Consider the following 26,580-nt stretch of genomic DNA (forward strand, 5'->3'; position numbering starts at 1 on the left):
TGGGGATATATCAAAAGGACACAGGATCCAGTGTAAAGGGGATCCCCACAGTCCAAATGTAGGATGATTCAAGCATGAAGATAAATTATAACCGCCTGGAAAATCCCATGGATGGCGAAACCTGGTAGGCTGCAGTCCATGGGGTCGCTAAGAGTTGGACGCGACTGAGCAACTTCACTTTCACTTTTCACTTTCATGCACTGAAGAAGGAAATGGCAACCTACTCCAGTGTTCTTGCCTGGAGAATCCCAGGGACGGGGGAGCCTGGTGGGCTTCTGTCTATGGGGTCGCACAGAGTCGGACACGACTGAAGCGACTTAGCAGCAGCAGCAGCAGCAACATATTATAATCCATTGAACAAAATAAGAATCCATAAATCCATACTAATAAAGACAGAAACAGAGAGGCAAAGAGAAAGAGAGAAAGGCTATTCCTTACAGAGAATGCCAACTTTATTATGTAGATAGAGTTAGAAAATCACCACACAAAGACTTTGGACTTGAATGTTCACAATAGGTGCATTTGTAATTTTCAAAAACTGGAAATAACCCAAAAGTCTGTCAAAGGTAAATGATTATACAAACTGATCTGTCCATAAAATGGAATACTACTCAGTGATTAAAAAAAAAAAAAAAAAAAGAACAGACTATTAACACAAGCAGCACCTTGGACGAATCTCAAAATAATTATAAATGAAGGAAGCCAGGCAAAAAAGAGTACTTACTATGTTCCAATTATGTAAATAATAGAAAATACAACTAATCTATAGTGACAGCAGATCAGTGGTTGCCTGGAAAAGGACTGATGAGGTAGGAGAGATTTCAAAAGGGCAAGAGTAAAGTTTGGGAATGATGGATTTGCTTACTATCCACTATCTCAACCGTGGAATTTCATAGGTGGTACACACATGTTAAAACCTATTAAACTGTATACTTTAAACATGGGCAGTTTATTGTATGTAAATTATTCTTCAATAAAATTGCTAACATTTAAAAATCACTATTTAGCAACCATCCTAGTAATATTTGATTCAGGTAAGAATAATCAATGGATATTAAAACTAATGGATGAAAGCTTGAGCAAAGTGGTATGTTTATATATTTTCAAAGTATCTTCCTGTAATTACAAAGAGGAAAACAGTACTTCTACAGTGGAGACACTGAGAACACAGCACACAGTAAGCTGAATAATGGCCCCTACACATGTCCACATGTACGGATGTGAGAGTTGGACTGTGAAGAAGGCTGAGTGCTGAAGAATTGATGCTTTTGAACTGTGGTGTTGGAGAAGACTCTTGAGAGTCTCTTGGTCTGCAAGGAGATCCAACCAGTCCATTCTGAAGGAGATCAGCCCTGGGTGTTCTTTGGAAGGAATGATGCTAAAGCTGAAACTCCAATACTTTGGCCACCTCATGCGAAGAGTTGACTCACTGCAAAAGACTCTGATGCTGGGAGGGATTGGGGGCAGGAGGAGAAGGAGACGACAGAGGATGAGATGGCTGGATGGCATCACCAACTCGATGGACGTGAGTTTGAGTGAACTCCAGGAGTTGGTGATGGACAGGGAGGCCTGGCGTGCTGCAATTCATGGGGTCGCAGAGAGTCGGACACGACTGAGCAACTGAACTGAAACATGTCCACAACCTAATCCCCAAATCTGTGAGTATGTTTCCCTACATGACAAAAGAACCTTACAGGTGTGATTAAATGAAGGATCTTGAGATGCAGAGAGTATCCTAGATTATCCAGGTGGCCCCAGTGTAATTATCAGGCTCCTCATAAAAAGGAGGCAGAAAACTCAGAGTCAGAAATGGAATGACAGGTGCAAAAGTCAGAGAGACAGATTTGAAGCGGCTGTGCCGCTGACTTGAAGGGAGGAAGAGACCACAAGCCAGTGAATGCAGGCAGCCTCTAGAAGCTGGACAATGCAAGCAGAGGCTCCAGGGCCTCCAGCGGGAACAAGCCAGCCTTCCTAACACCTTGATTTTTAGCCAAGTGAAACTCATTTCAGACTTCTGACCTCCAAAACTATAAGATAATAAATTTGTGCTGTTTTAAGCCACTAAATTTGTAGCAATCTGTTACAGCAGCAACCGGAAACCAACATAACCACTGGAACCCTTTGTAAAGGGTCAAAGTTAACACCACCAGTAACAGTACAAATAAATATCACACGCCCCTGATGCCGAGAATAAAACAGCACCATTTCTGTGTAGCTCATGCCAAAAATAGCTTGAATCTAATTATAAGGAAACACGCAAACTCAAGTTGAGGGACATTCTACAAAATAACTGTCTTATACGCTTCAAAAATCTCAGTCCTAAATAACAAAAGACTGAGGAACTGTTCCAGATTAAAGAAGACTGAAAAGACTGGACTAAATGCAACACAGTACCCTGGATTAAAAAGAGTGTTTCTTCTTTTGCTATAAAGACATTATCCAGGGCAATTGGGACAATTTGAGTAGGGTCTATACATTAGCTAACAGTATTATATTATCATCATACTGTGATTATGCAAGAAAATATCCTTATATTTATGAAATACACAATGCAGAATTTCTGGACAAAGGGAAATCATGCAACTTTACTTTTAAATGGTTCAGAAAAGATAAATGTGTGCATATGTATTTTCGGTACAAACAGAGAGAAAGAACGAAGTATTAACATTTGAGGAATTCAAGTGAAAAGTCTCTAGAAATTCCGTGTACTATTTTACAACTTTTCTGTACATCTTAAACAGTCTTTCAGCCTTTCCTGGTGGTCCAGTGGTTAGGAATCCACCTGCCAATCCAGGGGACACAGGTTCAATCCCTTGTCCAGAAAGATCCCACGGGGCAGTTAAACCCATGCGCCACAACTACTGAGCCCTTGCTATGTAGCCGGCACACTGCAAACACTAAGCCCAAGCGCCCTCGAGCCCAGGCACCGCAACAGGAGAAGCCACAGCAATGAGGACCCATGCACTGCAGCTAGAGAGTAGCCCCCACTTCCTGCAACTCCAGAAAGCCCGTGTGCAGCAGTGAAGACCCAGGGCCACCAAAAAATAAGCAAAACCAATTTTTTTTCAAATAGGTAAAAGATATAGAGACAGTGCTCTTAAAATGGCCAATAAGCACTTTGTAAAAAGGGAATCCATATTACCAACAAGCAAAAAACAAGACATAAGTTTTCACCCATCAGATTGGTAAAGGTTGAAAATACCCAGTACTGGCAAACAAAAGTACAGCAAAACAGTCACTGTCATATTCTACTGGCAGGATTGTACATCAGTACAACCTTTTTGGAAGGCAAATAGACAATATTAATGAAAATTTTCAATGTGTATAGCTTCTAGTAGAAATTCATTCTCTATAACTACACAGATCTGAAAAGATACATATACAAAGGTGTTGTAATGACAAAGAACTGGAAACAACCTAAATATCCAGCAACAAAAATTGTTTAAGTAAATTTGATAATCATACAGTGGAAAACTGAATAGACACGAGAATAAAGCAGAATTATACATAGAAACATAAAAAGATATCCACAATATATCATTACAAGAAAAATGAAAGTTGCATATATGAGCCCATAATAGGGGAGCTTATATATGTTAAGAAAATGCGTAGCTACATTATATATAAAAGCAAAGATAAAAGTCTAGAAGGAGCCATACCTCACATTTACTAGTGGCAACCTCTATTTCTGAACTGATTGGACTGCTCTAACAAAACTGGTGTAAAACTAGAAACAAGTTCTATTTTACTAAATACAGATTAATTCATATTAGGCAGTGGTGAGATCATGACTTTTTGAAAGATACTTATCCCTGTAAATCTAACATAGAAGGCAAAAGATTTAAAAGATAATATTCAGAAAGTTGGCTCATGTCCAGCATTACTTATTTAACCTTTAACATGATCCAAATCTCTCACATACGCATGCACATACACAGAACACACAACCTAAGGGAAAACACAAATTTCCTGGCAGAGAAAATTTGAGAATTTCAATTCACAAGGAACACTAGATTACCCCCAAGAGCACTGCTAATGTCAGTGCTATGACTTTTCTAGTTAATAAAAATAAGTTGAAGGACTGAAGCTTACCCCTAAGAGATGCATGACTTTACACATCATAGGGTAAAACCAGTGATATGTCAATGACCAGAAATACAGACCCCAAAGTCATCTTCCTCACCCACAGCATTCCTGAGAATTCCCAGACATGCCCAAGACACTTGCCCAGGCCTGGGGGGCAAGCAAGCACCAGGATGAAGAGGTTGTTTCTAAAACTGAAAGTAAGTCCTCAACTATGGGATGAACAGACTTCAAGGGAACAACAAACTCCAGCAGTTCCGCCAGAAAAGCCAAGAAAACAGGCCAGTTCAAAAACCAAATGTACTGCCACTACTGTTAAAAAAAGCAAATAGAGCCAGGAATCCAAAGTAGGTCCAACCCAGGGAACATCCACAGTCACTGCACCAGCTGACCTGTATTCCTTCTCACTGCAAGTGGAAAGTTTGGGTCCAATCCACAAAAATTCCCAACAGCCTCTGCAGTACAATCTTGAAGGACTTTAAGCTCTACTATTCATTAGAAGGACTGATGCTGAAGCTGAAGCTCCAATACTTTGGATATCTGATGCGAAGAACTGACTCATTGGAAAAGACCCTGACACTGGGAAAGATTGAAGGCAGGAGAAGAAGGGGACAACAGAGGTTGAGATGGTTCGATGGCATCACCGACTCAATGGACATGAGTTTGAGCAAGCTCCGGGAGCTGGCCATGTACAGGGAAGCCTGGTGAGCTCAGACCATGGGGTCGCAAAGAGTCAGACACGAATGAGAGACTAAACTGACTGAATCTCTACTATCCTTCTGGTTGACCCACTAGGCAAACCATATACTCAAAGGAGAATAAATTTTGGTCTCAAAACAATACACCACTGTGGAGACTCAGGCAGTCTCATCCCTGCAGAAATAATGGCTCCAGCTAACTGGGAAACCTTGACTTAAGTCATCCAGATACTCAACTGCCTGGGTCTTTTTCCATGACAATTTATCTAAAGTAAAGAAACTGCAGGTCAGTAGAAAAGATTTACTGTTAATAACTTTTTAAGATAAAACCTGGCCTCAGTACATCCATTCCTAATCAATTTCCTCCATCTTATCTATCTCCATTTCTGAAACCCCCATGCATAATCAGAAAAGTCCTCGAAAAAAATTCCCTTATAGTCTCTGGACTTTGATTATCCAAAGCAAATGTAGATTTATAAATTCTAACAAATTTTGAATTAAAAATTAATCAGGGTTAGAGTACCCTGGTGGCCCAGTGGTTAGGAAACCTCCTGCCAATGGAGGGGACATGGGTTCGATCCCTAGTCTGGGAAGATCCCACATGTGGTGGGGCAGCTAAGCCCCTGCACCACAACTACGGAAGCCCTTGCACCCTAGAGCCTGTGCTCCACAGCAAGAGAAGCCACTGCAATGAGAAGCCCACCCCACACACCGCAACTGGAGAGTAGCCCCTACTCGGCACAACTAGAGAAAGTCCTCGAGCAGCAAGTATGACCCAGTGCAGCCAAAAAATAAATTAAAAAAAAAAAAGAATCAGGGTCAATTATCAATTGACCAGAAAGCATTGCTCTGGATGGGAGGGGAGCCTGGGGGAGAATGGATACATGTATGTGTACGGCTGAGTCCCTTTGCTGTCCACCTGAAACTGTCACATTGTGAACTGACTATACTCCAATACAAAATTTGAGCAAACTCAGGAGGAGAGTGAAGGACAGGGAAGCCTGGTGTACTGTGGTTCTTGGGGTCACAAAGAATCAGACATGACTTAGCAAGTGAACAACAAAATCAACACAAGATAAAAAGCTTTTAAAAAAGAGAAAGTACTGCTAATCAGAATATCTATCCCATTTCCTGAACTGTCTAGGTAATCAGTCTGTTTACTCTCCCACGTTGCTCCAGCCTGGGCATGCCGAGGTATCAGAAGACATTTCCGAGCTCAACCATGAAAGCAGTCTCCATCCTGCAACTAATGAAGAAACTGAGCCCCAGTCATAGTCTTAACACAACTAGGGATACATAAATGCAAAACGTGTTACTCAACCAGCACCATGTAAATAAATGCAATAATCTCCATATCTGAAGACCAGGTTGATTAACTTTGAGTCTGAGGAAAAACACCAATACCATTTTTTTCATCCCAAAATTACTCATCCTCTATGTCTCAGTGATTCAGCCCTCTCTCACCCCTGAAACATGTGCCTCTTGTTTCTACTTGTTCCTAACGACTATAAAATAGACAATTTCATAGTCTATAAAAAGTCTATAAAAGACCTCACGGCTTTTTCAAAGTTTTGATTTAAATGTAGTTAAATTTTAGATTTAGTTTATTTTTAAGTTTCATGACTGTCATTTCACTGACACCAGCCCAAGTTCACCATCTTTCAAGTTTTCTATACTTTCTGTTCATGACATTTGGTCATGAGAATGTTTTCATATTCAAATTTCAGATATATGCAAATAATAAATGTTAGGATTTTGGAAGCAAATTTTAGAAGCAAATAAGAAGTAGTTCTCCCTACATGTTCATCTGAGCCCGCTGCCTTTTCTCCTTCTCTAACTCACTGACTTCTCATTCAGTTTGATCCAATGAATAAATTGCATGAATTTGAAGCACAGAGGATATTCAGCCATATTAGATGTGAAACACGTGTTAAAATGACATCCAACTGGGCTAGATCAATAAATCTGAATCAATGAAACTAAATCAAGTTTAATATTTATGTCCATGCAAACTACACACACATGTGGGTAGCAGCTTTACTCATAATTACCCCAAATTGGAAGCAACCAAGATGTCCCTCAATAGGTGAACAAATGAAGAGTGTGGTACATCCATACCATGGAATATTATTCATCGATAAGAACAAATGGGCTATCCAGCCACAAAAAGACACAGGAGAATCTTAAAAGCATATTGCTAAATGAAAGAAGTCAGTCTGAAAAAGCTACATACCATATGTGATTCCAACTACATGACATTCTGGAAAAAGCAGAACTATGGAGACAATAAAAAGGTTGTTGGTTGCCCGGGGTTCGGGGGAACCAAGCAAGGATGTAAAGAAGATTTTTCAAGTCAGTGAAACCATTCTGTACGATACTGTAATGGTGGATACATGGCATCACACGTTTGTCAAAACCCACAGAAAACAAAGAGTCAGCCTTAATGTAAAGCATGGACTTTAGCTAGTAATGTAGTAATGCAAGATATCCAGATGGGCCCAAGAACCCTTAAAAGAGAGAAGCAGAGTGATGTGATTGCTGGGTTTAAAGATAAAAGAGGGCGACTAGCCAAGGAATGAGGGGAGCCTCTGGAATCAGGAAAAGGCAAGGAACAGATTTTCCTTGAGCACCCAGAGGGCATACAGCCCTACAGATACTTCAACATTAGCCCAGTGAGACTTCTGCCATCCAGTACTGTGAGACAGTAAATTTGTGTTAAGTCACTGAGCTTGTGGCAGTTAGTTAAAGCAGCAATAGGAAGCTCATACACTCTATTTCCTTCACTGAAGTCACCAAAATCCCTAACTGTGTAACGTATGTAATATTTGGCCACCTTGGATCTCACAGACTAGAGTATGAAGTCCCAAAATCTGCTGCCATGTCTCGCACAGAGTAGCTGCTCAGTAAACATTCATGAAAGGCAAGATTTCTCACCCCATATTAATAGTGGAGGAAACTGAGAGAGAGGTGATATGGGAATTCTGTACCTTGTTCAATTTTTTTCTGTAAACCTAAAACTGTTCAAAATAATAAAGCCTATTAATAAAATAATAATAATAAAGCCTATTAAATAAAAAATTTGTTGAAACTACCCTTGATGAAACAATATGCTTTAGATTTCTGGGTAATCACTAAAAACAAGTTTTGGTGACATGATCATTTCAGCAAATGGGTTTTTGTCAAGCTGAGTTTCAGCAATTCAACCTGCTTCCTGCTGAAGCGCTGATCCTTCTATCCCTCAAACACACTAGGCCCTTTCCAGGCTTGCTCTTTTCCCTCCCCTTCCTCCGGCCACCTGCAAGGCTAGGTGGACCTTACCCTTCACATCTCAGTTCAAATGGCGTCTTCTCAAAGAAGTCCCCGATGACAACTCCATCCCCCCACACACATCCAGTGACGACCCAACCACCTTATGTGGTGCCAAGCTATAATACCTGGAACTTGTGACTGTGTTATCTTTCATGGCAAAATGAACTCTGCAGCTGTGATTAAATTAAGGACCCCGAGATGGAGAGATCATCCAGGTGATGATATCCAAGAGGTATTATCACCCAGATGTTACAGATACAGACACAGAGACCCAGAGACGTAACACCATTGGCCCAACGTTCTACAGCAAAAGCATACACAGCTGAGCAGGGATTCAAAGCCATGTTCACTCAGTGCTAAAACCTGTGCCACTGAGCCCTGAGGATAATACTATGGAATTAGCCTCATAACAGAAGTACAGGGACCCCTGCTTGTTTAAAATCATAATTTTTAGAGATTAGGGACTATATTTCACCTGTTCTAACAATTCTTGAGATTTTTTCAAGTGATTTCCACTCATCATTTTCATTCATGGTCTCAATTTTAAAAATTAATTTAACTGCAGAAAGCACTACAATATTGGGACTTCCTGGCACAGTGGTTAGCACTCTGGGCTTCCACTGCAGGGGAGCAGAGGTTCCACCCCTACTCAGGAAACTGAGATCCCACGTGCTGCACAGCACGGCCAAAGAAACAAACAAAACAGGAAAACACTATACTATTGACATTAACACATCCCCGACGATTCCACCTCCTCCATCCGAGACACGATGGCCCTAGCTGGCAGTGGGCTGGCCAGATAGTATTATCCACATTGCTAAACAGGAAGCCCAAGTTAACCAGAGTGGTTAGCAGGGTGGCTTCCGGGGAGTCACCCACTTAGTCTGAGGTAGAGTGGGGTGCAGACCCCAAATGATACACAGCCCTGGCTGGGAGGACTGCGGCTGCTGGCCTCTCCCTCCCCACATCCTCTGCTCTCGGAATCAATCACAATTCTGAATAGCTGCGGTTTGTTCACTCGGCCTCTCTCAGGGCCCCCGTCTTTTCAGGCTTCCAGCTTCCCCCTCTGCAACGACCCTGACTGGACTCATTCCTTTGCCCTCAGATAGCAGACAGGCTCATGGCTTCCTGAGCCCTTGGACTCCGGGACCTTTCAGTTTAGTTTCTGCAGAAGGGGCCGCATGGCTCACATGCAGGTGCCTGGATCTTCAGCAAGTCTGCTCCCTGTGACTCAGAGCTGAGGATGGCCGGGAGGAATGGGAGGGTCCCTTATGTACAGACTCCCCAGGAAAGGGCAGCATCAGCCAGGGTTGGCCAGGGAGAGGCCTGCCAACCAGAACACCAGCCCTGAGCCACGGCTGGTCAGAATCAAAGCTGGCCAACCTTCTGAGCAGGAATTAACGTGGGAATCCTGATTCGTACAGGTATATGCAAACATCGGACAGGTAGGGGGGAAGCCTGATCTGGGGCAGACAGCCCATAGGACTCATCAACTGTCCAGATCTGGCCAGCAGCAGAGGTACTGATGAATGCCTCAGAGCTTAGGTCTTTCTGCACCCCTACTTCAGGACCTGACTTGCAGGATTGTCAGGGGACATTCAACTTTAAGGGATCCAATATGTTATTTTCTTCTTTTGTGTGCCATTTCTCAAGGACTCTCTATTCGTTATCAGTTCCTGGAAAACAGGAGCGATCAGAGCTGCATGCAGTTCTCAGGACTGAGATCATGAGAAGGGCACCTGCTTGGATTCCTTTCAGTGACTGCCTTCAGTGACCTTTTACTTAAAGGTAATCTATTCAGTTATGCCCCTCTTACTCAGGATATGGAATGCTTTCTGGCCCTTTGAAGATTGCTATTTGCTTGCCTTTGTTTTTGCTCAATTTTTTTACTGCCTAAAGCTGCCTTGTATGAAGATATATAAACATGTGTTTCTGAAAATAAAGCATCCTTGTTTCACTCGAGACTTGGGTCCCCTGCGTCCCTCTTCTCACTGACCCCAGTCCCCACATCCTGGTCTACGAAGACCGTGACATGGGATCAAGAAAGCCACATTTGTTTCTGACAACAGGGTGCAGTTGCAGAGTAGATTCCAAGATGTGGGGCAACGAAGGCCTGGTGCAGTGAAGGAATTGTGTTTGTGGCCATTTTTGAACCTGTTGCTTTAAGCAGATCCTGCTTCTTAAAATAGAAAAAGTCATGTTCATACAGGAGTGGGGACTCAGCAGTGCAGGGCCAGAGCGGAGAGGAAAGACAGCGGTGACTTTTCTCAGCATTTCGGCTGGCATCTGTCACACAGCAAAACTAAGCCTGAAAGTGAGCCAGACCCCAGCCCCTCAGAGGATGGCCAGACTATCAGCTATTTTCACTCAAGCAAGACCTGCAGGTGAAGTCCCAGTCCCCATACCCTAAGCAGGTCACTCAAGTATTCCTTCTACCCCTGTGCATGCCACCGTCTTCTCTGAGGTGTTCTGGAAACACAGATTTCTCCATCTTATCACATGCTCGGTACCATCTCAGCACTTTTTAGGAAACCATGCTCCAGCTAAGCCTGACCCATAATCCTATCCGGCTAACCCATTGCTTGCAGCATGAGCAGACTAGGTGAGCCTGTTTCCCATCAGTGTCATACACATGTGTTTGTCCCTTAACAAGACAGCAAGGAGATCCAACCAGTCCATTCTAAAGGAAATCATCCCTGAATATTCATTGGAAGGACTGATCCTGAAGCTGAAGCTCCAATACTTCGGCCACCTGATGCAAAGAGCTGATTCACTGGAAAAGACCCCGATGCTGGGAAAGATTGAAGGCAGAAGGAGAAGGAGATGAGAGAGGATGAGTTGATTGGATGGCATCACTGATTCAATGGACATGAGTGTGAGCAAACTCTGGGAGATAGCAAAAGACATGGAAACCTGGCATGCTGCAGTCCATGGGGTCACAAAGAGTCGGACACGAGTGACAAAACAGCAACAACAACAAAGCCCCCCGAAGGCAGGGATCAGTCTTCTCCTGACTTTACAGGTCCACATAGATCTCTAGCTTCTGCAAATGTTGGAACACCTAAGGGCTTATGCATGAGTGCGTGCTGAGTTGCTTCAGTCGTGTCCAATTCTTTGCGACCCTATGGACTGTAGACCATCGGGCTCCTCTGTCCATGGGGATTCTCCAGGCAAGAATACTGGAACAGGTTGCCACGCCCTCTTCTAGGAGATCTTCCCGACCCAGGGATCAAACCCACATTTCTTATGTCTCCTGCGTTGGCAGGTGTGTTCTTTGCCACTAGCTCTACCTGGGAAGCCCCAAAGACTCATAGAAAAAGACAATTAAATACTGAGTAAAACTCTAATCATAAAAAAAGAGTTCAGAAAAAAGAACCTGAATGTTTATCGAGTTTCAGCATGCAGAGTTTTGAAACCTTGATGTGCAATAGAGAAAGGTAATGCCAGAGAATGTTCAAACTACTGCACCATTGCACTCATCTTACACTCTAACAAAGTAATGCTCAAAATTCTCCAAGCAAGGCTTCAACAGTACATGAACAGAGACCTTCCAGATGTTCAAGCTGGATTTAGAAAAGGCAGAGAACCAGAGATCAAATTACCAACATTCACTGGACCATAGAAAAAGCAAGAGAGTTCCAGAAAAACATCTACTTCTGCTTTACCGACCATGCCAAAGCCTTTGACTGTGTGGATCACAACAAACTGTGAAAAATTCTTAAAGAGATGGGAATACCAGATCACCTTTCCTCCTCCTGAGAAATCTATATGCAGGGCAAGAAGCAGCAGTTAAAACCAGACATGGAACAATAGACTGGTTCCAAATTGGGAAAAAGAGTAGATCAAGGCTGTATATTGTCACCCTGCTTATTGAACTTATATGCAGAGTACATCATAAGAAATGCCAGACTGGATGAAACACAAGCTGGAATCAAGTCTGCCAGGAGAAAAAAAAATAAAAAGATTGCCAGGAGAAATATCAATAACCTCAGATATGCAGATGACACCACCCTTATGGCAGAAAGTGAAGAACTAAAGAGCCTCTTGATGAAGTTGAGAGAGGAGAGTGAAAAAGCTGGCTTAAAACTCAGCATTCAAAAAATGAAGATCATGGCATCTGGTCCCATCACTTCATGGCAAATAGAAGGGGAAACAATGGAAACAGGGACAGACTTTATTTTCTTGGGTGACTGCAGATGGTGACTGCAGCCGTGAAATTAACAAACGCTTGCTCCTTGGAAGAAAAGCTATGAAAAACCAAGACAGCATATTAAAAAGCAGAGACATTACTTTGCCAACAAAGGTCCATCTACTCAAAGCTATGGTTTTTCCAGTAGTCATGTATGGATGTGAGAGTTGGACCATAAAGAAAGCTGAGAGCTGAAGAATTGATGCTTTTGAACTGTGGTGTTGGAGAAGACTCTTGAGAGTCCCTTGGACTGCGAGGAGATCAAACCAGTCCACCCTAAAGGAAATCAGTCCTGAACATTCATTGGAAGGACTGATGCTGAAGCTCCAAGCCTTTGGCCACCTGATGTGAAGACCTGACTCACTGGAAAAGACCCTTGCTGGGAAAGGCTGAAGGTGGAAGAAGGGGATGACAGAGGATGAGATGGTTGGATGGCATCACCGACTTGATGGACATGAGTTTGAGTAAGCTCCGGGAGTTGGTTATGGACAGGGAAGCCTGACGTGCTACAGTCCATGGGATGACAAAGAGTCGGACATGTGACTGAGCGACTGAACTGAGCTGAGATGAAATTACAAAATTACAGCAAACTTGACTGTATAAAGTGTTTTCAAAATACATTATACATGTTTAAGTACAATGATCCTTTTACAGACAAGGATACTAAGCTTAGGAAGGTTGAGTAATTTGAACAAGGGCACATCCCTCAGCTTGAAAAGAGCAGAGCTGGGATTGCAACCCAGAAATGTTCAAGGCAAAAGTGTGAGGGCACGAGGAAAGTCCTTCCCTGCTGCACGCTAGTTGCTGAACGTGTGAATCAGGCTAGAACGTGTGAATTACATACACAACCGCATACACACACACATATATACAAGAACACACATTCAAATATTTGTATTAAATGACAAAGAATATATTTATCATTTCAAAAGACTTATGTAGATTTATAAGTAAAGAATGAGGAAGGAATTAAAACCACTTGTAAATGGGGAAATACAACAAGAAAATAACGTTCACTCTCCCCGGTGATAAAAACAAACAAAAATTTAATAAGGCATCTGTTTTTGCTTATTAAACTGGCCGTGGCTGATGTAGTGAAACTGATTACTTCCACATATTATCAGGGACACTTAAACTATGTCTCCTCTTTAGGAAATCAGTTTGGTGCTACATATCAAGTTTTTAAATGTCCTATTATTAATAAACCCTATTTTCAGTCATTCAACAGCTATTACTGTGAATCCATTATGTACCAGGCATTAACCTAGGTACCACCAGAGGAATGAGACAGAAGTGTGGGCCCTGGCACTGTGGGTGGCTGTGCCATCCCTGGAATGAATGGCTTGGGGCTTTGTGTGGGTGAAAGAAAAACTTTGTCCTTGTTGAGACTACTGTTGTTTTGGGTTTTTCTATTACTCATGGCTACACCTCATCTTATTTATACAGAAGACAAGTGAGCTTTCACCAGCTGGTGTCTGATTTCTTAATGGAGCAGGAGGCAAAGATCATCAAAACAGAGAAAGAATGAGGAAGTGAAGTGGAGGTTTGAGTAGAGTGGAAAAAAAAAACAAACAAACAAACAAAAGAGAAAATAAAAGGTACTGGTGAGGATATGAGAAAACAGGAACCCTCTGCACTATTGGTGAGAAGGTAGAACAGTACAGCTGCTATAGGAAACATATGGCAGTTCCTCAAAAAATTAAAAATAGCATTATCATATGATCCAGCAATTACATTTCTGGGCACATGCCAAAAGGATTAGCAGCAGGGTCTTGAAGACATATTTGTATACCCATGTTCATAGTATTATTCACAATAACCGAAACATGGAAGCAATTCAAATATCTATTGATGGATGAACAGATCAGCAAAATGTTGTATATACATACAGCGGAAGAATATTCTACTTAAAAAGTAAGGAAATTCTGACATGTGTTACAACACAGATGAGCCTTGAGGACATTACACTAAGTGAAATAAGGCAGTCATAAAAAATACTCTATGATTCCACTTATGTGAGGTACTCAAAGCAGTCAAAATCATAGAGACAGAAGTATAAAGGTGGTTGCCAGAGACTGGGGGAAGGGAGATTGGGGAGTTGTTGTTTAATGGATGCAGACCTTCAGTTTTACAAGAGGAAAGGAATTTAGAGGACAGATGGGGATGATGGTTGCACAATAACGTGAATGTATTTAATACCAATGAACCTTCAGTTCAGTTCAGTCACTGAATCATGTCCAACTCTTTACGACCCCATGGACTGCAGCACGCCAGGCTTCCCTGTCCATCACCAACTCCCAGAGTTTACTCAAACTCACGTCCATCGTATCATTGATGCCATCCAACCATCTCATCCTCTGTTGTCCCCTTCTCCTCTCACCTTCAATCTTTCCTAGCATCAGGGTCTTTTCCAATGAGTCAGTTCTTCACATCAAGTGGCCAAAGTATTGAAGTTTTAGCCTTACACTGAAAAAAGGTTCAGTTCAGTTCAGTCGCTCAGTCACGTCCAACTCTTTGCAACCCCATGGATCACAGCACGCCAGGCCTCCCTGTCCATTACCATCTCCTGGAGTTCACTCAGACTCACGTCCATCGAGTCAGTGATGCCATCCAGCCATCTCATCCTCTGTCGTCCCCTTCTCCTCCTGCCCCCAAGCCTGCCTAGCATCAGAGTCTTTTCCAATGAGTCAACTCTTCGCATGAGGTGGCCAAAGTACTGGAGTTTCAGCTTTAGCATTATTCCTTCCAAAGAACACCCAGGACTGATCTCCTGTAGAATGGACTGGTTGGATCTCCTTGCAGTCCAAGGGACTCTCAAGAGTCTTCTCCAACACCACAGTTCAAAAGCATCAATTCTTTGGTGCTCAGCTTTCTTCACAGTCCAACTCTCGCATCCATACATGACCACTGGAAAAACCATAGCCTTGACTAGACGGAAAAAAGGTTGGGGGGTAAATGTTGTTATGTGCGTTGTATCACAATTTTTTTTTAAATGTGGCATCACACTTTAAAAGACAACAAAAATTAGTTAAATATGTGGAATTTAGTTGCATGGCCCCTAAATATTAGGTATTGTACAGGGGGTAGAGAGTAGGGGGATGCCTCTTAACATCAAGTAGTTGAGACTTCAGTGTTCATTTATTCACTTGTTAAACATTTACTGAGCACATGTTCTGTCCTCAGAACTGAGTCAAGCTCTAGGGACACAGAGGTAAACAATACAGAAGCTGACCACAGTCTACCAAGGAAGAAAAACAAACAAACATGGGAGTGATAAGCGTATTGTTAGAAATATGCAACAGACTTGTAAAAAAGTCTCCTCCCCAAGACCAGGAGGGAGGAGTAGAGATCAGTGCAAAGTCAACTAAAACCTCCCACCCCCTTCTCCGACCTCCAGCCCTTTGGGGGTCTTGTGTGGCCACACCTCACAGTGTGAATGCTGAGGGTATGAGGCAGGGTCAGCCATCCTCTGTCACTCCAACTTTCCTTATTTTTTATCCTCTGTGTGTGTCTCCCTCTCCTAAAATACAGTTGTAAAAGCAGTGATGTCCCTGAGGTATGTGACACTTACAGTACCATTCTTAGGGATCTGAAAGGCACAAATAGTAATATGTTTAAAAGATGAACAGTGATCTATGAAAAAAAAATATTTAAGATCATGTAGCCTTAAAAAAAAGAAAAAACGGTACTCTATGTCATACTCTCTGTTGGAGGCGCAGTGCTGGGCTGGTGAGAGGGTATAAAGCGCCACAGCCTTGACCTTTGTCTAACCTTCTGTTAAAAAACAGATTTAAATATCTAAGAATATTCTTTTAATTTACTTTTCCAAATATTTCAGCTGTGATCATTTCTGTCAAAAAGAAAATTCTTGGGATTTCCCTGGTGGTCCAATGGTTGAGAATCCATCTTGCAATGCAGGGGACTCAGGCTCGATGTCTGATCGGGGGACTAAGATCCCACATATCCCTGGAGCAACTGAGTCCTTGGGCCACAACTAGAGAGTACTCAGCATCTAAGACCCACATAGCCAAATAAACAAACTTTAAAAAAAGAAAGTCTTCGCCTGGTGTGACCTGATCAATGCTAATGCAATAGAGCCATATCCGACCGGTAAGCTAGGAAGCCATATAAGAGTTTCCACAGATAGATACTGATGAATGGTATGGATCTGTGCACCGGGATTTAAGTTGCCCTGAACTTAACTCTTTGAAAGAAATCAAATTGCCAACATCTGCTGGATCATAGAAAAAGGAAGAGAGTTCCAGAAAATCATCTATTTCTGCTTTATGCCAAAGCCTTTGACTGTGTGGATCACAATAAACTGTGGAAAATTCTGAAAGAGATGGGAATACCAGACCACCTGACCTGCTTCTTGAGAAACCTATATGCAGGTCAGGAAGCAACAGTTAGAACTGGACATGGAACAACAGACTGGTTCCAAATAGGAAAAGGAGTATGTCAAGGCTGTATACTGTCACCCTACTTATTTAACTTATATGCAGAGTACATCATGAGAAACGCTGGGCTGGATGAAGCACAAACTGGAATCAAGAATGTCGGGAGAAATATCAATAACCTCAGATATGCAGATGACACCACCCTTATGGCAGAAAGTGAAGAGGAACTAAAAAGCCTCTTGATGACAGTGAAAGAGGAGAGTGAAAAAGTTGGCTTAAAGCTCAATATTCAGAAAACGAAGATCATGGCATCTGGTCCCATCACTTCATGGGAAATAGATGGGGAAACAGTGGAAACAGTGTCAGACTTTATTTTGGGGGCTCCAAAATCACTGCAGATGGTGATTGCAGCCATGAAATTAAAAGACGCTTGCTCCTTGGAAGGAAAGTTATGACCAACCTAGATAGCATATTCAAAAGCAGAGACATTACTTTGCCAACAAAGGTCCATCTAGTCAAGGCTATGGTTTTTCCAGTGGTCATGTATGGATATGAACTGGACTGTGAAGAAAGCTGAGTGCCGAAGAATTGATGCTTTTGAACTGTGGTGTTGGAGAAGACTCTTGAGAGTCCTTTGGACTGCAAGGAGATCCAACTGGTCCATTCTAAAGGAGATCAGTCCCGGGTGTTCTTTAGAAGGACTGATGCTAAAGCTGAAACTCCAATACTTTGGCCACCTCACGCGAAGAGTTGACTCACTGGAAAAGACTCTGATGCTGGGAGGGATTGGGGGCAGGAGGAGGAGAAGGGGACGACAGAGGATGAGATGGCTGGATAGCATCACCGACTCGATGGACATGAGTTTGGGTGAACTCCGGGAGTTGGTAATGGACAGGGAGGCGTGGAGTGCTGCAATTCATGGGGTCGCAAAGAGTTGGACACGACTGAGCCACTGAACTGAACTGAACTACTCTGAGCCTCCTTACACATACAAACGTGTAAAGTGTTTAAGACAAGAGCGTTAGAGTCAGCTAGGGAAAAGTTTTCCTCTTCTCAAGAACAAACCGTTATCTTCTGTGTTGAAATCTGCAGCTTGACCTTTGTCTAACCTTCACACAAAGATACAGCTAATTCCAGCTAGAAGGCAAGTTTTTAAACCAACATGTCAAGAGCCTACTGTGTCTTTCCGAAGCCTGCTCTTCCTACTTTCCTCACACACAGGCTGTTTGGGAAGCTAGAAGCCCCTGATTCTGAGGGAGGCTCCGAAGCTTGTGTTGAATGTTGTGAGACGCAACAGCACCTATCTGAACACAGTGTCCAAAGTATCTGGTTTCCTGTTGCCTGACTTTTCCAGAGTGAGATCATATAGCTCTCAGTCTTCATGGATTTTCATAACATGCAAGAGTTCTTAAATTCTTGGCAACCATACCTTAAATAGTCCCATTGATAGAGTTGGAAAAGTCTAATAGTTTTATATTTTTAAAAATTACAATGGCTAGGGACATCCCCAATGGTTCAGTGCCTAAGACTCCAGGTTCCCAAGACCGGGGACCTGGGTTTGATCCCTAGTAAGGGAACTAGATCTCAGAAACTGCAACAAAGCTCTGGCACACAGCAACAAAGATCCCACATGTGGCAACAAAGAGCAATGCAGCCAAATAAATAAATAAGCAGACAAATATTTTTTAAAAACAGTGACATGTCATTCTATAAAGCTAACCAACAATTCCTATTATTTAACACCACCCCCACCCCACCTTTTCTTTTGTCAAAGCTGGAGATTTCTAGTATAGCGGAGGAAAGAAAAATGTCAGCCCCTTCCTACTCAGATGAGCTTTTCACTAACATTGAAACTTAGATGATATTTATGCTGTAATAAAATATGTCCAAAAATGGACATTCTGATTATACTTGAGACAGTAAATGAAAATTACAGAAGTTAATTGCAAAAACATCTGCTGCTGCTGCTGCTAAGTTGCTTCAGGCGTGTCTGACTCTGTGCAACCCCATAGACGGCAGCCCACCTGGCTCCCCCGTCCCTGGGATTCTCCAGGCAAGAACACTGGAGTGGGCTGCCATTTCCTTCTCCAAAGAATGAAAGTGAAAAGTGAAAGTGAAGTTGCTCAGTCGTGTCCAACCCTGAGCGACCCCATGGACTGCAGCCTTCCAGGCTCCTCCTTCCATGGGATTTTCCAGGCAAGAGTACTGGAGTGGGGTGCCATTGCCTTCTCCGGCAAAAACATCTACTGGTTGTACAAACAGAGGTACTTTGGATATTGTATATGTTTGGATGTAACTAATATTTTGCTTTGACTGGCTAATGACATCTATAGTTGCTTTTACCAGAAAAATCCATAAATTAATATGCATCCATATACACTTATACTAAGTTTGCACACACCAAGTCTTTTTGACTTTAGAATGAACTTAACTATGTTTATCTATGTACGTGTTCCTGTAATGGGTATCTGAATTCTACATTCACTGTGTAAATCTAATCTGTGAACAAACTGTTGTTTATGCAGGGGAAAAAACTGATAGAGTGGAGCATTGGAAAAAAAAAAGGTCTCTGGGGCTTTCCTGGTGGCTCAGTGGTAAATAATTTACCTTGCAACGCAGGAGACATGGGCTCAATCCCTGGTCCAGGAAGATCCCACATACTCTGGAGCAACTAAGCCTGTGGGCCACAACTACTGAGCCTGTGCTCTAGAGCTCCACAAGAGAAGCCAATGCAAAGAGAAGCCTACGCTTCTCTGAAGCTAGAGAAAAGCCCTCACAGCAACAAAGACCCAGCACAGCCAAAATTAAATAATAAATGCTTTAAAAAAAAAAAAAGTTTTCTGATAAAAGTGAATAATGTCTTCTCTCAAAAAAAGAAGAAAGAATTAGAAAGTCCAGGAAAAATAAGAATGGAGATCTAAGTATAATATACTACTTCAGGCTTCCCTGATGGCTCATCAGGTAAAGAATTTGCCTGCAATGCAGGAGACACGGGTTCCACCTCTGGGTTGGGAAGATCCCCTGGAGAAGGAAACGGCAACCCACTCCAGTATTTCTTGCCTGGAGAATCCCATAGACAGAGGAGCCTGGCAGGCTACAGTCCAAAGGGTTGCAAAGAGTCAGACACAACTAAGCACGCGCACACACACACACACTTAGCTTTAAAAACAAAAAACCTTTACATGCTGTGGGAATTCCCTGGCAGTCCAGTGGTTAGGACTCTGCACTTTCACTGCTGAGGGTATGGGTTCCACCCCTGGTCAGGGAACTAAGATCCCACAAGTCACATGGCAAAGAAAAATAAAATAAACACTGTGACAACATAAATAATATTTATATTGTTTTTCATTCTGAGTCATTGGGAATATTTGGATTTTTAAAGAATATGCTTGCATCATCTAGACTTTTTTAAAGTTTGGTAACAAACTTTTGTTTTCTTTCCACTTGTTCAGATTTTGTTTCATATATTTCAAAAAGAATTTCCTATTTTTCTGGAGGCTTCTCTGGCAGTCACAGTGACTGAAACTCTGCTCTTCCAATGCAGGGAGCTTGGGTTTCCTGGTGAGGAAATTAGGATCCCACATGCCTCATGGCCAAAAAAAGAGAAGAATTTCTTATTTTCCTTAGAAGGTAGATCCCATGACTTTCTTATTAAACTCTTACAATGCTAAAACAAGAAAAAAAGATTTGTGATAATTATTTGAAAGCTAGACCCCAGTGGCTGCTCTAGAAAGAATGAACTGGAAGGGACGAATGTCAATGCCTTTATCTTGCATTTTGCCACCAGGCAGGACAGTACCAACTCAAGATCTGGTAAGACCCAGAAAGAACAGATTCCAAAGCAGTCAGAGGTTTGAAGCAGAGGGACAGCCCTGGGTGGTCAGGGGCAACGAGCAAGTTCAGGGGGCCCCAAGCCTTCCCCTGGTCACTCCCCAAGCAGAGGAGAGAGGCCTCGCCCACCGTAGGCACAGGGGTGGGAGAGGATAGGACAGGCAATAGGAAGCTGGTCTGGGCTTAGAGCCTGAGAATCAGGAAGACCGTGTCAAAATAAGGACCTAGAAGATACACAAGGTCAGGCCGGGGTCATACCCTTGTGAGGAATATGGGACTGTCCTGAGGCGGGGAGCATCTCCCTCTCCTGGAACAGGTCACCTGTGCAAGGCCCCTCTGACCACAGACCAAAGGCTGGGACTGTCCCTATGTGGCCACCTTCCCTGGAGCCCTGGAAACCACACCCACGGTCCCCGTCTTATTTCAACAAGATACCATCAGCGTTAACCAGGATAAATAACAGCATGGCTTAACCATACAACTGCTGGGAAGGAAAAAGCACATGGGCAAACCCAGCTGGGCACTATCCCAGTTTTAAAGAGTATTCCCTTTTCAAATAGATCCACCGAAATGTTCCTTTAAATGAACTTCCCATGGGGCATTTGAACATGATTTATACAGTATGCGCTGACTCATACCTTTTCAGGAACATCTACCTAATTTGACCATGGGCCTCTCAACTTCCATGGAACATTCCTCTCCTGGGCCTGTGATGGCTCCTTTGAGGGTTCAATCCCTATATTTCTGCCCCTCTTTCTCTGACCACTCTCTACTCCTGCCAAAACAAGGTAGTCACCAATAGTGCTTCTCTGGGGTCCTCTTATCTCTTGATTCTTTCTCCTTGAGTAACTGTCAACCACTTCCTTTAATTGTCATCTCTGTGCTGATAATAGTTGACAATCACAAGTGCTCGCTATGTGCCAGGCATGCACAGAACTCTGATTTAATCTTCACAACAGTCCTAGAGTATCAACATTGGTATTATCCTCATTTTTCGACATGGAAAAACAGAATGAGAGTTGAAGTTATCTGCCCAAGGTCACTCAACTATAAGGGGGCAGATGGGGATTTAAACCTGGCCATCAGTCTGAGTGAACTCTGGGAGTTGGTGATGGACAGGGAGGCCTGGCGTGCTGCAATTCATGGGTACAAAGAGTCGGACACGACTGAGCGACTGAACTGAGCTGAACTGAGGCCACCTGAGAGCCTCTGCTGTTCCAGGCACTGTCTTTCCTGGACACCCTTTCCCAGGCACTGGGGCCACCTCCACCAAGTTCTCAAACCTAGGATCAGGGCATACTCATTGTTTGTACTGGCTGTTCAAATATTAACATATCCCCAAAGCCTGCTGTCTGGCCCCTGTTCCTTCCCCAGGACCTCCCCATATCCAGCAACCCTGGCACTGTCCTGAAAGCCGAGGGCTGCTGCAGGGGGTTCAGGATGCTGCGAGTCTCAGTCTTCACCAGTGCTACCCCTGTGGTTAATATTGTCAATATCACTTCTGCCTCCTCCTCCTTCTCTCCCCACAAACCAGTTCCTCATCTGACTTCCTTCTTTCTGGGGCCAGTACCCCACTCTCCCGCTCACCTTACTTAGAGCCTGCTCCGAGCCTTTCTTTCCTTTCCCCCACTGCCCGGCTTCAATTGGTGACCTGGTCCCGTGGCTTTGATTTCTCTCACCCTCTGCCATTCCTTTCATTGGTCTCCTGTCCCTTCCCTATGATTTCCATCCTGGAACAGACCCTTTCTGCCCCTTGGCCCCTGCTAGAACTCTCCCATCCCTCAGCCCCTTTGTCCTCTATATCCCTGAGGACAGGCATTCAAGACTAAAGTCCACCCTCCCTGCTGGCTTCCTAATGATGAATGTACCTTCGACCCAAGACAGTGCTCTTATCCCTGAAAATGCCACCTCTATACAGAGAACGTATTTTCTCAAATATTTGTTCAATTCAATCAGCTGATACCCACTCGGGTTTCCAAAGCTTTCTACCTTATACCATCACAACCTTCTTGTCCTTGAAGCGTGGGTTGCTGCCATCCCCTCAGTAATAACAACAGCCTTGCTCCCCACTCTCTACCCATCCCTGAGAATATGAGAGCATCTCAAGCAGCCCCTAAGGTCTCCAATAGTTTCCCTTCTGCCCCTTTTCTCTCAAATCTGGGCTGACTGTCCCGTCTGCCTGGTTCCTGACCATCCGAAGCACCATCGCAGTGCTGGAGGCTCAGTGGTGGCACTCAGCGCAGACCCCCCAAAAGCTCATGGTTGGAGCTGAAGGAAAAAGATAGCCACATGAAGAGTTAAATGATGTCTCAGCATCTACATCTGATGGTGCCAAAGGAACTCTCACTGAGCACCAGCCTCATTGAAAGCACTCAGTGAACACTTGGTCTATGCAGAGTCCTGCTGCACTGTTTAATAGCTCTACAGTCTTGGGAATGTTGCTCAACCTGTTTGCCACTCAGTTTCCCCATCTGTAAAATGGGATAGTCAATAAGGTACCCCATAGGGTAGCTGAGACTTAAACGAGTGGTATATGTAAAGTGTTTAGCACAGTGCTTGCCACAGACTCTATACACAGTAATGTTAGCTATTACTGTTTTTATTACTTGACATAAAAATCATGTGAAATTAGAAATGGAAGATATCTTTGCAAACTATCTCTCAGGATCTTATATGTTTTGAAAGTAAAAGCTCAGAGGGGGAGGGGGGGGAGTAAAAACCCAGAAAATTCTCTACCCTGGACCTTTACCCAATCTCTAACTCCCAACACAGACCTCATGTCTGCCTCCTCCCCTAACCATTCCTGCAAGACTGCCTCTGGGAGCAGCTGGGGGCTGCCTTCCTGTGGCATCCTCTGAGGATGGAGGCCGCAGCTCTCAACCCACTACACGCCCTGTCCGTTTTATAGGTCCACTGTACTCATTCGACAGCTATCAGCTGAGATCTTACTGGCATCAGCCCGTGCAAGGGGCAGTGGCACTGAAAGCCAGACAACAGCTGTCTACAAGGTGCTCACATGCTTGCAGGCCCCCAACCTCAAAACTATAAAGGACAAAAACTATGAAGGAATACAACATGCGCTATCGGGCGCAATCAGGAAGGGCTTCCCTGAAGAGAAGACACTGGGCAGAGACCTGAAAACTGAATGCTACATATTGAAGGGAAGAAAAACAGGGCTCTCTGTGCTGTTTTTTTCCCACAGCGCCTGGCATGGGACCCAGAGATCCTTTATTCCACCAAAGAATTCACAGGCCTCCTCCAGGGGCCAGCTCCAAGGCCATGCACCCTCTCTGTGAAGCTGCTTGGGGTGAGAGGACCATACCCCACAGGTAGGCATTGCCTAAGGAGAACCCCAAAAACTCCAGGAAAAGGGACTTCTCAAGGCAGAGTGTAAACTGTGTCCCCCAGGTCACAGGGCCAAGTTTCTCTATGTAGCACTCTCCATGGGGGACAGGAACTTGTTAGGCGCTATGAGGCTAAAGGGGGAGCCATCAGGGTTGCTTTCCTTTCAGCTTCCCTCATAGCTCAGTTGGTAAAGAATCTTCCTGCAATGCAAGAGACCCCAGTTCAATTCCTGGGTCAGGAAGATACTCTGGAGAAGAGATAGGCTACCCACTTCAGTATTGGGCTTCCCTTGTGGCTCAGCTGGTAAGGAATCCGCCTGCAATGTGGAAGACCTGGATTCAATCCCTGGGTTGGAAAGATCCCCTGGAGAAGGGAAAGGCTACCCACTCCAGTATTCTGGCCTGGAGAATTCCATGGACTGTAGTCCATGGGGTCGCAAAGAGTCAGACAGAGGGAGCAACTTTCACTTCACATCTGGATTGCAGGTAAGGAGATGGGGCGGCTTGGCAGCAGTAGCTCAGTCTGGAGACAAGCTGACTTTCTGCTCCTGCCTTAAAAGGATGAGGGTGGCTCCTCTAAATGAGGGGGTACAGACTGTTGAGGGGCACCTGGGGAGCGAGAGGACAGGGGGGGAAGAGGACTGGACAGAGGAGAAGAGGACTGAACTGACGCCTCCTGGTTGGGCCCGTCCTCGGGCTCAGATGCCCCCACCAGCTCGCAGGATCTTACACACGCACCAGCCTCCCCCTGGATAGGGGGACAGGGGGCAAAGGCTGGCAGGGGCTCAGGAAACGGGGCTACGAGACCGGCAAAGCTTCTGCTAAAGAACCCCGCTAATGTCTGCAGGCTTGGACAGGCTGTACATTTCCGCGGACCTGGAAAAGCCAAACAACCCGGCCAAGTTTACCGCACGTTCTCTGACCCACGTTACCCCCCAAATCTGCTCACAGCGGAGCCTCCGGGACCACCCTGCGACTGCCCCAGAACGGGTGGCTCCTCCCTTTGGGTCTCGGTTTCCCCAGGTGTGAGAATGAGGGGTGAATGTCCCAGCTATAAGGCTACACCTGTCTGCGGTGACCCGGGGCGCGGACGGCCGAGGGAGACCCTGCGAACCGGACCCCGGGGACCCGCGGACGCGCGGCGGGCTGGGGGCAGCGCAGAGAGGGGCCGGCGGCGGCCAGTCCGATCGGATTCTGCTCCGGACAGGGGCCCACGGCTCCCTTCAGGGCCCCCAGCTCCCAAGCCGGGCGATGGGCCCCTCGCCTCGCTGACTTACCCAAAAGTTCCCCTTGAACAGTGAGCCTGTCATGGCTGGCTAGCGAGCAGCGAGGAGAACCAGAGCAGGCGCGCGGGGACGAGGACTGTCAGGACCCGCCAGCCCGGCCGCGCACCCGAAACTAAGCCCCGCCCACGCCACCGCGAGCCCCGTCCCGCCCCGCGCCCCGCCCCGCCCCACACACTACCCATCTGCCCCGCCCCGCCTGCCCCGAGCCTCACCGCCCGGCCCCGCCCAGCTCCCCCCGTTCCGCCCCGCCCCCGCACTGCGCTCCGCCCTACCCAGCTTCCCCGCCCGACCTGCCCCGAACCGCAATCGCCCAGCTGCCCTGCTCGGCCCCGCCCACGCCACCGCCTGCCCCGCCCACCCTCGTGCCCCGCCCTGGCCCGGCCCCCGCCCCGCCCAGCTCCCCCGCTCCGCCCCGCCCCACACCACCCATCCGCCCCGACCCGCCTGCCCCAGCCGCTTCGCCCAGCCCCGGCCCCGCCCCCACCCCCGCTCCGTCCCCGGAGCCCCGCTCCCCGGCCCCGCCCCCGCGCCAAGCACTCCCACACACACCCAGCGCCCCGTCCCGCTCCCCACACCCCTCAGCGGTCAGCAGCACCCAGCACCCCACACTCCTGCCCGAGCCGCGTCCCGGGTCTGCCCGCACCCTGCACTCGTCCCGCGCGGAAGAGAAGGCGGCCCGCGGGTTAGGCCCTGCGGTGTCAGGAGTCAGTCAGTTAGCCCTACGTCCCCCTCCTTCAGGAGACCTTTAAAGATTGGAAGGAACCGATTCTGTCGCCTCCCCGAATTCGGCTCGGTTCCTGCCCACAGCTCCCTCCTCCTTTGACCCAGTTCCTGGCGGAGATATCCAGGCTCTGCGCGCTGGTGGAAGGAGCCCCCGTCGGATCCGAGGTGGTCCCTGGGACCGCGCGTGGCCTCCGTGAAGCCTGAGCACTGACAACGCTGTCGGCCGCGTCAGGTGTGGACGCTTCAGCTAGTGAAGTGCGGGATCCCAGAGGCACCCGCCACAGGTAAGCATGTTTTAGTCCAAAAGTCATGGAAAGGTCATTGGCCCTTGACTCCATGTCCTTCAGTGGGGTCCTTACAAGGTGTCCAGGAACTCAGCTCCTCCCCAACCCTTCCGCATTCTTATGATCCAGACCCAAGACCCTTCTCCACCAATCCCTCCATAAGTATGATGTCCCAGCGTCCTTCCTCTTCCTGCATTCTCCTAGTAGAACACCCTCGTAAACATAACCCAGGGCAAGTCAGACCCATCCCCGCTTTGCAGTGATAAGGCACTCTAGGACAAAGTACCTGCGCTACCTGTCCTGAACCAAAACTGAGGCCCACAGAGGCTGATTGACGTGGCCAAGATCACAAGGTATTTAAAGTATGAGGAGCTCGATTACAGCTCTGCCCCTCTAAACAGAATCAGAGCCAAAGATAGAGGTCATTCCTGAGGCA

At 45.4% G+C, this 26,580-nt stretch overlaps 2 protein-coding genes across 4 annotated transcripts in view; both read right to left on the reverse strand.

Moving 5' to 3' along the window:
* PSTPIP2 (proline-serine-threonine phosphatase interacting protein 2) overlaps positions 1–25,261 on the reverse strand; it is a 115,870-nt gene extending 90,609 nt beyond the window's left edge. For 2 of the 3 annotated variants that reach the window (XM_061400064.1, XM_061400063.1), the window contains exon 1: positions 25,129–25,260. In XM_061400064.1, coding sequence (XP_061256048.1) covers positions 25,129–25,161 — 33 coding nt within the window. In that variant the 5' untranslated portion in view covers positions 25,162–25,260. Of the gene's footprint in view, positions 1–25,128 lie in introns of all 3 variants that reach the window. The other variant, XM_061400062.1, reaches the window with a different exon arrangement.
* Positions 25,262–25,405: 144 nt separating this feature from the next.
* On the reverse strand, positions 25,406–26,198 carry LOC133237409 (uncharacterized). The gene is made up of 2 exons (XM_061399439.1): positions 25,901–26,198; positions 25,406–25,827 (listed from the first exon to the last, which is right to left on the reverse strand). Exons 1-2 carry the CDS (start codon positions 26,196–26,198, stop codon positions 25,406–25,408), a joined length of 720 nt encoding a protein of 239 aa, XP_061255423.1.
* Between the last annotated feature and the right edge of the window lie 382 nt (positions 26,199–26,580).

The sequence above is a fragment of the Bos javanicus genome, chromosome 24 (genome assembly GCF_032452875.1).
Source record: "Bos javanicus breed banteng chromosome 24, ARS-OSU_banteng_1.0, whole genome shotgun sequence".
NCBI classification, from domain to species: Eukaryota; Metazoa; Chordata; class Mammalia; order Artiodactyla; family Bovidae; genus Bos; species Bos javanicus.